Source organism: Neoarius graeffei, chromosome 3 (genome assembly GCF_027579695.1).
Source record: "Neoarius graeffei isolate fNeoGra1 chromosome 3, fNeoGra1.pri, whole genome shotgun sequence".
Taxonomy (NCBI): Eukaryota; Metazoa; Chordata; class Actinopteri; order Siluriformes; family Ariidae; genus Neoarius; species Neoarius graeffei.
This window is the reverse complement of record NC_083571.1, coordinates 11,411,029-11,422,828: the sequence shown is the minus strand read 5'-3', so window position 1 is coordinate 11,422,828 and position 11,800 is coordinate 11,411,029. Positions and strand designations below refer to the sequence as shown.

Below are 11,800 nucleotides of genomic sequence, written 5' to 3'. Positions count from 1 at the left end.
ACCATTCCTACAGTGAAGCATGGTGGTGGCAGCATCATGCTGTGGGGACGTTTTTCATCTGCAGGGACAGGAAAGCTGGTCAGGACTGAAGGAAACATGGATGGCAGCAAATGCAGGGCAATTCTAAAGGAAAACCTGTTTGAGTCAGCCAGAGGTTTGAGACTGGGATGAAGGTTCACATTCCAGCAGGACAATGACCCTAAACATACTGCTAAAGCAACATGGGAGGATACATATGCACAGTCCAGATTTCTGTTTTTTCGTCTTAATTATTGTTTGTGTTACAATAAAACAACAATTTTCACCTTTAAAGTGGTAGGCATGTTGTGTAAATCAAATGGTGCTAACTCCCCCAAAATGCATTTTAATTCCAGCTTTTAATGCAACAAAACAGGACAAATACCAAGGGGGATGAATACTTTTGCAAGACACTGTATGGCCAGGTGCATAAAATACATGAGCTACTCAATTTACCTAAAGTTGAAGTCAATTACAATTAGCATCAGCTAGCTATGTAAAGTCACTCATTACAACCGGCAAATAGCTCCAATTTTAACTCAGAAATACTTAAACATATCTGTTTTAGCAGTTGCTTTAAGATGTGCCTGAATACACTTTATATATTATGTAAATGAAATTAAATTACTAGCATTAACACTAGACATGTAACGATTCACCCAACTCATGAGTCAACTCAATTTGATTCACAATATTAGGTTAATGATTTGATTTTCCCATGATATTAAAAAAAAATTAATTAAGAACATTTTGCAACAGAAAAAAGCAACATTTATTTTCCTATTATTAACTTATTCATTTTGTTAAATTAAAAAAAGTTTTATTTTCTTAATAACCAACAATAATTATTTACCCACATTTGTAAAAGTTGAAGTAAAATATAATAGCTGATTAACTAAAATATTCCTTTTATTAAAAATGAAAATGTTAATAACAAATAGACCTTTTCTTAATAAACTTTTATGAACATTTGTTCGACCTATATTTGCTTCTCTTTATCTTTCAGCCATCTGTAAAAAGAGAGCTCTGATTTCTTGTTAAATCTATTTGTGCAGTCAATCAGACAATTTGTGGCATTAGAGCTGTGTTACTTCTGCCCAAGGTGAAGTCACATGCATTCCCACTATTTCACGTTATTGTGCAGTCTAAACAACACAATTGCAGCGAGGAAAATTGAGAGATTATGAAACCTGATGATTATCATGATTCATTTTTACTTCATCACAATCTGAGTTGTCATAAATTTGTGTCACAATTTATCGTGGCTGTAGGTGCAATTGCACTCCTCACATGAGGCACCAAAATTATGTACAGTAGGTACAATACCAGTCCTCACATGAGGCACCAACATTATGTGGGTGCAATTACATTATTAAATCAGTCTCATACAATCAGTCTCATAAGATATCAGTTCATTAATTTTACTAATCAATATTTCTATTAATTATTAAATTAATGAATGAATTACTCTTGTGATACACTAGATCAGTGAAGGCAATGTGAATTCTTTGATGGCAGAGGATGGCTTCAAGTAATACTGCAGCAAAACAGACAAGACACAGTTTGTTATAAATATTTAATTTATGAAAATGACAATCAAGTGAGAATAATACTGATCAGGTATATTCAATAATACTAGCAGCAGTTTAACAATCAAGGCACAAAATGGTGATATGAGATAGTAATATTATGTGTGTTTGCAGGTAAGTGAAAGCACACAAAAAAAGGTGGTGGAGGGGGCCATAGGTGCTGTGTGTGACTGATTAGACAGGATTTTAACAAAGGCGCATAAAAATCATTGGCCCATGCAGCAATCAAACCCACGATCTTGGCATTATAAGTACCACATTCTAACCAACTGAGCTAAACCAGCCCTTAAGTTAATAAAGTCTGAACATTAAGATGTGTATAATAGTGCGTGTTAAGAAAATGTTAGCAAGAGAAAAATAGAGAGAGAGATAGGGCATACAAAATCTATCTACCAGAGTAAATCTGAGAAATGCAGATAACATACAACCCCGATTCCAAAAAAGTTGGGACAAAGTACAAATTGTAAATAAAAATGGAATGCAATAATTTACAAATCTCAAAAACTGATACTGTATTCACAATAGAACATTGACAACATATCAAATGTCGAAAGTGAGACATTTTGAAATTTCATGCCAAATATTGGCTCATTTGAAATACCATGACAGCAACACATCTCAAAAAAGTTGGGACAGGGGCAATAAGAGGCTTGAAAAGTTAAAGGTACAAAAAAGGAACAGCTGGAGGACCAAATTGCAACTCATTAGGTCAATTGGCAATAGGTCATTAACATGACTGGGTATAAAAAGAGCATCTTGGAGTGGCAGCGGCTCTCAGAAGTAAAGATGGGAAGAGGATCACCAATCCCCCTAATTCTGTGCCGACAAATAGTGGAGCAATATCAGAAAGGAGTTCGACAGTGTAAAATTGCAAAGAGTTTGAACATATCATCATCTACAGTGCATAATATCATCAAAAGATTCAGAGAACCTGGAAGAATCTCTGTGTGTAAGGGTCAAGGCCGGAAAACCATACTGGGTGCCCGTGATCTTCGGGCCCTTAGACGGCACTGCATCACATACAGGCATGCTTCTGTATTGGAAATCACAAAATGGGCTCAGGAATATTTCCAGAGAACATTATCTGTGAACACAATTCACCGTGCCATCCGCCATTGCCAGCTAAATCTCTATAGTTCAAAGAAGAAGCCATATCTAAACATGATCCAGAAGCGCAGACGTCTTCTCTGGGCCAAGGCTCATTTAAAATGGACTGTGGCAAAGTGAAAAACTGTTCTGTGGTCAGACGAATCAAAATTTGAAGTTCTTTATGGAAATGAGGGACGCCGTGTCATTCAGACTAAAGAGGAGAAGGACGACCCAAGTTGTTATCGACGCTCAGTTCAGAAGCCTGCATCTCTGATGCTATGGGGTTGCATTAGTGCGTGTGGCATGGGCAGCAAAGAGACCATCAATGCTGAAAGGTATATCCAGGTTCTAGAGCAACATATGCTCCCATCCAGACGACGTCTCTTTCAGGGAAGACCTTGCATTTTACAACATGACAATGCCAAACCACATACTGCATCAATTACAGCATCATGGCTGCGTAGAAGAAGGGTCCGGGTACTGAACTGGCCAACCTGCAGTCCAGATCTTTCACCCATAGAAAACATTTGGCGCATCATAAAACGGAAGATACAACAAAAAAGACCTAAGACAGTTGAGCAACTAGAATCCTACATTAGACAAGAATGGGTTAACATTCCTATCCCTAAACTTGAGCAACTTGTCTCCTCAGTCCCCAGACGTTTACAGACTGTTGTAAAGAGAAAAGGGGATGTCTCACAGTGGTAAACATGGCCTTGTCCCAACTTTTTTGAGATGTGTTGTTGTCATGAAACATAAAATCACCTAATTTTTCTCTTTAAATGATACATTTTCTCAGTTTAAACATTTGATATGTCCTCTATGTTCTATTCTGAATAAAATATGGAATTTTGAAACTTCCACATCATTGCATTCCGTTTTTATTTACAATTTGTACTTTGTCCCAACTTTTTTGGAATCGGGGTTGTATGATCAAACCAAAACTATGTGATTATTGTGCACACACTTGAAGCAACCTTAGGTTTAAATAACACTTTTCACATAAACTAATCAAGCCAAGTCTAATGTTGCCCAAATGCCAGCCTTACTTGGGACCACTCTTGCGTGGCAGCATGAAGGCGTTCATCAGTAATCCTCCGTTTCAGCGTATTTTTCTGAAAAGAGCGGAGCACCGTAGCCAGTAGTCCGTACAATAACACGTTAGTTCCTTTGTTTCTTTGCTTCCGCCTGCAAACCATAGCGTCTCTTTTTAATACCGACGGCGCATCGATCAGAGGGAGCGCACTGGTCAGAGAGAGAGAGTGAGGCAGAGAGCAAAGCATGTCTGGTTTTGGGAGGATGGAGTTGCAGGGCACTGGCAGCCGCACGTGTCTGCGGCATTGGCGAGGTGTTCACACGGTGGGACACGGGAGACTCGTGTCAGGAGGTTGGGCAGAAAGAGTCAGGCAGAGCCAGAGGTGCTTCTTAGCATGCCGGTCCGAAATAGCAAGGTGCCTGTCCGAGAGAGAAAATGGAGAGAGAGCGAAATTCGCTCAGATCGTCCAATTTATGGGTGAGCTTGCATCATGATCCACAGCAGTATGCTACCCAATCGTGGCACAGTGAAAGATGAGATGAAGCAGAAAGCATCCACGGCAGGAACTGAGGGAATTATAGGAAATGTATTTGCGGTGATGTGCTGTACCTACATTGCACAGTCCATCGTTACATGCCTAGTTAACACACCGCTGCACCTGGAGCCGAGCTTGGATCCATAAAATGGATTGATGTAACCCAAGTTAGAAAATGACTCAGCTTGCTTCATGTAAAACGGTATTTTGACCATATAACACAGTAAAGAACTTTCTTTCCCCTCATTGATTAAATTCTACCTCACATAACCTATGGAATATAATTTCAGGCCAACTGCATGTGGTGATGACCAATTTAGCAGACTTCACCACAACATAATGCGCATGCACAATTCACAGGAGACCCGTTTTTGCTACAAAAGGCCATTTCTCATTTTCAGCTCAGCTTCTTCTCCAAGTGCACTCAATGCCATTTCACCAAGAGTTGATCAAGTCAAGTCAATGAAATAGGGAACCCTCAGAGAGCAGTTCTCCAGACTACAGGATTTCAGACTGTGTAGTGTACACAGAATTTCCATAGCACATAATGAGGATATGTTTAGCTACCTAGTAATCTTTCACCTAATATTACTTTTTTCAGAAATTTAGAATAAATATGAATGAACGTGTGGGCTGTGTGTTATTGTCATTTCTGATAGGCTTCGACATGCATACTGGAGAAAGGCTTACATATACTTACGTCTTCGTGTGACTTCACTGGCTTTGCAAATTCAGATATGCTTTAGATTTTTCACTTATAAAACTTTTAACGGGTTTGGTAGGTGACGGATGACTTGTTTGATGCCCATCTGAGGGTTTAAGCATGGATAAAATAACCTGAATGATTACACCATGTTTTTTTGTAGAGTAAACTCTATGCATCTACTTCTTTTGGTTGCTCCCATTAGGGGTCGCCACTGCATATCATCATGATCCACATATTTGATTCGGCATAGGTTTTTACCCCAGACACCCTTTCTAACACAACCCTCCCCAATTTATCTGGGCTTGGGACTGACACTAAGTATGCATTGGCTTGTGCAACCCCGGTGGCTGGGTATTTTACCTGACCTGCATGTCTTTGGACTGTGGGAGGAAACCCATGCAGACATGGGGAAAACATGCAAACTCCACACAGAAAGGCTCCTGGTGGCCATGAGGTTCGAACCTGGAACCTTCTTGCTGTGAGACAACAGTGCTAATCACTACACCATTATGCCACCCAATATATGTATATGGAAAAAATACTCCTGTATCCACAATAAACAAAAAACCCCCCAGAGGTTTACTTGACTGGTTGAATGATTCGGGGAAGCCATGGCTTAATAGTTAAAGCAGCTTTGGTCTCAAAAGGTCACTGGTTTGAATCCCTGGACCAGCAGGAATGGCTAAAAGTGCTCTTGAGCAAGGCTGCTCTGGGTATGTTGTATGTCACTTTGGATAAGAGTTTCTGCTAAATGCCTGTAATGATTGATTGATCAAATACTTGGAAGGAGAAATATTTTTTTTACTTTGTTTTTTTTCCCTTAAGTCAGACATCATAGAGAAATGACATCCATTTACATCAGTAACACTTACAGTTTTCATATAAGATCTGATTTCATGTGACGCATTTTCCCTTTACAAATTACATCATGTTTTTGTGGGTTTACTGTAATGAAGATGGAAAGTAGAAAATTACAGGTAACCTAGCCCTAATAATCTCATCTCATCTCATTATCTCTAGCTGCTTTATCCTTCTACAGGGTCGCAGGCAAGCTGGAGCCTATCCCAGCTGACTACGGGCGAAAGGCGGGGTACACCCTGGACAAGTCGCCAGGTCATCACAGGGCTGACACATAGACACAGACAACCATTCACACTCACATTCACACCTACGGTCAATTTAGAGTCACCAGTTAACCTAACCTGCATGTCTTTGGACTGTGGGGGAAAACGGAGCACCCGGAGGAAACCCACGCGGACACGGGGAGAACATGCAAACTCCACACAGAAAGGCCCTCGCCGGCCCCGGGGCTCGAACCCAGGACCTTCTTGCTGTGAGGCGACAGCGCTAACCACTACACCACCGTGCCGCCCAGCCCTAATAATCTGACAGCTATTTATGGTGGAGAATGCGAATGGAGTGTTTGAGGTTGACACCATTCTGAACCAAGAGATCAATCAAGAGCACTGAATATCTGAATATTCAGGTGTGTTTGAAAGTAATAAGAGTACAACTGTGAACCATCATGGTTTCCAATCGCACCTTTGATACACAATTCATTCTTCCATTCATTTTCAGTAAGTGCTTTATCCTGGTCAGGGGGCAGCTGGTTATCCCTGTTACTTCACAGCAAGAAGGTTGCGGGTTTGAACCTCATGGCTGACAGGGGCCTTTCTGTATGGAATGTGCATGTTCTCCTCATGTCTGTGTGGGCTTCCTCTGGATGCTCTGGTTTCCCCCACAGTCCAAAGACATGCAGTTAAGCTAACTGGCTACTCTAAATTGTCCATTGATCAAGCTTGGAGAAGGTTGGGCTTCGCCAAGCTTAAATGCCCGAGATACACCAATGTAACGGACTGTTAAAATGTCATCAGTGGTGCCCTTACAGGCAATAGGAAGAAGAAGAACTTTAATTGTTCAAATATCTTCTAGATGACTGAATCTTTTTTCCCTTTTTAAGTTTAATTACTTCCATCATTGGAAGTAGTTTAGCTAAAATAAAAAAAAACATACTGAAATATAATATCCTTCTTCTACAGACATGTAGTCTGTGCACGTATCAGCGAGCAGGTGAATTATATCTCAGCAATCTATGAACTGGCTGTTACAGAAAATTAATCAGCACCTTCTGACCAAACAGAATGAATAAATAAGGAATCAGCGCTGTGGTCTAAACATGAATGTATTTTTTTTTAAGGCTAGCTAATTTCAGCACTGAATCCAATCCAGCACAATCATTTCACTAAAATGGTTAGTATTTGGGTTTAATAAAGCTCCTGTATACGAACTGAGTAAGCAGTAAGGGTATTTCAGGATATTTTACTCAGTTGTGTCTCCAGCTCTATTTGCACACTGAGTTCAGACTTGCGAAAACTCTGATGTTTGGCAAATTGAGTTTGGATAAAGGTTAGTTATTAACTTATTGATTTGAGACTCAGAACAGAGATTAAATTATTTATTTCTTTTTTAAATGTGTAGCTAGAACAGGAGTGGGCAAACTTTTTGGCTCAGGGGCCACATTGACTTTTGAAATTTGCCAGGTGGGCCGGGCCAACACCAAATTCATACATATCGAACATAAACCGGAAAAGCTTTAGTGTTATTGTAAGGCCTTCACTGACAGAGACCCAAATGCAGATCAGATTGACATTTATTTTAATTCTCAGTCAACAAAGGCAGAGCAGAAAAATGCTTGCAGTTCAATAGATTGGCACTGGATCCATCCAGAAAAGTAACACACACACACACACACACACACACACACACACACACACACACACACACACACACACACACACACACGTGACAGTAAGAAAAGTAGCACACTTAATTCTTAAATTACATCTTTGAGCTGCCAGGATGAGTAGGATGCCAGTGTATTTGTATATTTGTATCATTTTATACATACAACTAAATTGCATATCATTAAATTGAACTAAATTACATATCAGTACATATCATTTTTGTACATTTCACTGAACTCGTAGATTTACACCTGAGTGTTTTTTTTTAACCATCCACTTCCAGCCTGCCAGTACAACCAACCACCATTAGTAGGAGAGGTACCACACCATTCCAAAATGTTTGCAGTTCAACAGTTTGGGTACCACACCATGCCAACATGTTTGCAGTTCAGTGGTTTGGCACTGGATCCATCCAGCCCACAAAATCAAACAAAACGGCTCCAGAAAGCAAAAAAACTCCAAACTGGTTTTCAGGTTCAAAGTCACTCACTGAAATATTTCCAGTCCTCAAAAAATCAAAACACAGGTTCCAAACAGGTTTTCATATTCCAAAAGGCCACTCATAGATCAGAATAACCTCCACAGGCAAAAGTCCAGGAACAGATATAAGCAGAAGCAAGGTCAGCTGCTCATAATACACCTATAATAGCAGACAGGGACATAAATGAGGGGCGGAGCAGACACCCAAAAGCACACGGTACTTAAAAACAAACACCAGCACTACAGCAGCCACCCACGACAACCAAAATTACTAAGAGTTATACTTTTTATATTATTATGTCTGTAAACATGTGACTACCATCTTATTACAGCTCCAACATAGTTTTAAAAAGAGAAAGTGTTAATACTCACATTCACTCAGCAACCGCTGAGCTGTATTCGTCCGTGCTTGCGCTGACTGGTTGTTAGCATAATTAGCATGCTTGGAGGAAAAGTGCCATTTGATGTTATATTCCTTTAAAACTGCAACGGTTTCTTTGCAAATAAGGCATACAGCCTTTGATCGGACTTCAGCAAAAAAATATTTAGTTGTCCATTCTTTATTGAACACCCTGCACTCACTGTCCACTTTTCTTTTTTTAGGACCACTCATTGTAAAGTTTTATCCTGTGTTCTCGAGATCATCAGTGGCACGGGCGCCAGAATGACTTCCATGGCACGCGCTGCACCACTCTGCAATGTAATCTCGCGTGAATACGACTGACTGGAAAGACGGATCTCTAGAACACCTGTCTACATGATAACACTGACGCTTATAGTTTATAGATCTGCTCAATCGTGTTTATATGATTGTCTTCCGCGGGCCGGATTAAAAACGCCAACGGGCCGGATGTGGCCCGCGGGCCGTAGTTTGCCCATCTCTGAGCTAGAATGTCTGGATTTTGTGTTAAAAGCTTTGCTTCTTTTGTAATCATGGCTCCGGAAAACACGCATGAGATGACATTGAAGGATGAGATCGGTTATCCAGGTTTTTAAAATAAAATATCAACTAAATAATGAAAAAAAAGATTACACAGGAAAAATAATCTGTTAATAGACATTTGATGTACAAAAATATATACATACAGTGCCCTCCACAATTATTGGCACCCTTTGTAAAGGCTAGTAAAAAGGGTTAAGAAAAAACAGCTTTTGGTGAAGTCACTTCATCTCACACTGAAAAAATGAGAAAAAAAATCCAACCTTTAATTGAAATACATTTATTCAGAGAAAAAAAAATCCATGTGGCACATGTGCACTTAATACTTTGTACAAACTCACTTTGCCAGTAAAACAGCACTGAGTCTCTGCTATAACATTTTTTAGATACAGAGCAGGGCATCTGAAACTGTCCCTCTTTACACAATCTCTCCAGATCATCCAGGGTCCTTGGCCCTCTCTTGTGCTCTCTCTTCTTCAGTTCACCCCACAGGTTTTCACTGAGGTTCAGGTCAAGGGACTGAGATGGCCATGGCAGAAGCTTGAATCATTTTTGTATTGATTTGGACATATACTTCGGATCATTGTCCTGCATGCTACTGTATGTACATATACAACTGAATGAGAACGCGCTCACAAACAGTAAACATAGGTCCAGTAAACACAACATGAACTCTGTTCGATGTCCTGGTTAGGAAAATGATTGACCGGAGAGTATTTGCCTTATTGACATGGCCTACAAGACAAAATCCGCTTTGAAATCAGAGCAGTGTGTGTTAGTGCTACAGCATGGACGTCCACAAAGCCCCTCTACTCCTTTGTCTTTTCTTTTATGCAGGTAAGACCATGGATTAAAATAATAATAAATAAAATAATAATATGTTATTTCTCAGGTTGAAACTATATACTCATGGTAACGTGTAGCCACTAATGCATTACATTTTCTAGTGATTTCAGAAAACCTTTATATAACGTCAGTTTTTAATTGAGCTGAACTCTATTATATGTGTTTATGATATTTGTTTGTGTGTGTGTATATATATATATATATATATATATATATATATATATATATATATATATATATATATATATATACACACTACCGTTCAAAAGTTTGGGGTCACCCAGACAATTTTGTGTTTTCCATGAAAAGTCACACTTTTATTTACCATCATAAGTTGTAAAATGAATAAAAAATATAGTCAAGACATTTTTCTGGCCATTTTGAGCATTTAATCGACCCCACAAATGTGATGCTCCAGAAACTCAATCTGCTCAAAGGAAGGTCAGTTTTATAGCTTCTCTAAAGAGCTAAACTGTTTTCAGCTGTGCTAACATGATTGTACAAGGGTTTTCTAATCATCCATTAGCCTTCTGAGGCAATGGGCAAACACATTGTACCATTAGAACACTGGAGTGATAGTTGCTGGAAATGGGCCTCTATACACCTATGTAGATATTGCACCAAAAACCAGACATTTGCAGCTAGAATAGTCATTTACCACATTAGCAATGTATAGAGTGTATTTCTGATTAGTTTAAAGTGATCTTCATTGAAACGAACAGTGCTTTTCTTTCAAAAATAAGGAAATTTCAAAGTGACCCCAAACTTTTGAACGGTAGTGTGTGTGTATATATATATATATATATATATATATATATATATATATATATATATATATATATATATATACTATGTGTGTGTGTGTGTGTGTGTGTGTGTATATATATAATTTTATTTTATTTATTTTTTTGCTTGCTGAACAGTGTAATTTCTTTCCTTCTTCAACAGGTGTCTTTAAAGCCCAGACCCAGAGCACAGGTATAATGATAATCAGATCACAATCAAAACTTGAGTGAGATCCTCTCTACAGAAATATGTCAGAGTTAATATACGAAATCAGTATGACATCATTTGATATTTTTTAATCTACATTATGTTATTTATCCTTCCTTACTTCCATAAACTAACCTGCCCCCAGTTCAATTTTATGGAATGAAATATTTAACAGTTATTCCACGAAATTGAGTCATACATGAGCTGACAGCCGATGATGCACGTAGCGCCGAGTTGGCTATAAGCCATGTACGATGACATTGAGTGGAATAACTGTTTTATTCTATCCACATTCACTGGATTTTCAGAAACAGAGCATTTTTATTTTTGGCAAATGATAAATAAAAACTTTATACAAAACTTTATACAAAATAATTTCCACTTAGAATGTAAACAAACCGGTGAAATGACAGTAGCAATTTTGGAAAAATGTTATAATAATAATTTTTGAAAAATAAAAAGAGATACATTCTTACTATCAAATACTTTTAATCCATATTTTGTTGCTTTTTTGTATTTTGGGGGGTTTTGTTTTTGAGTAGAGGTTTTATTTCATCCTCGGTTGGTTCAGCAACATGCTCTGCCATTTTGATTTTCTCTACTCATGGTATATGAGCTGTTATATACGAGTAGTAGAGCAGCCAATCAGATCACACGATTGCTTATATTCAGTGAATGTGGATAGAATAATTTCCATTTATAAGATAGCCGAGGTACGTATCGAGTTGACTTCTGAATGACAGCGCATACCATCAGTCTAACAGTTTAGCACTTTATTATGGTTGCATATTGAATGCATTTTAAATTCAACATTAAATGTTTAT

The 11,800-nt window shown here is 38.6% G+C and overlaps 1 protein-coding gene across 1 annotated transcript in view; it reads left to right on the top strand.

Moving 5' to 3' along the window:
- The first annotated feature begins 9,925 nt into the window (after positions 1–9,925).
- The window catches only part of plg (plasminogen), an 83,971-nt gene continuing 82,096 nt past the window's right edge, over positions 9,926–11,800 (top strand). The window contains exons 1-2 of the mRNA XM_060915612.1: positions 9,926–9,974; positions 10,932–10,961. Of these exons, the coding sequence (XP_060771595.1) occupies positions 9,926–9,974; positions 10,932–10,961 (79 nt within the window). The remainder of the gene's footprint in view (positions 9,975–10,931; positions 10,962–11,800) is intronic.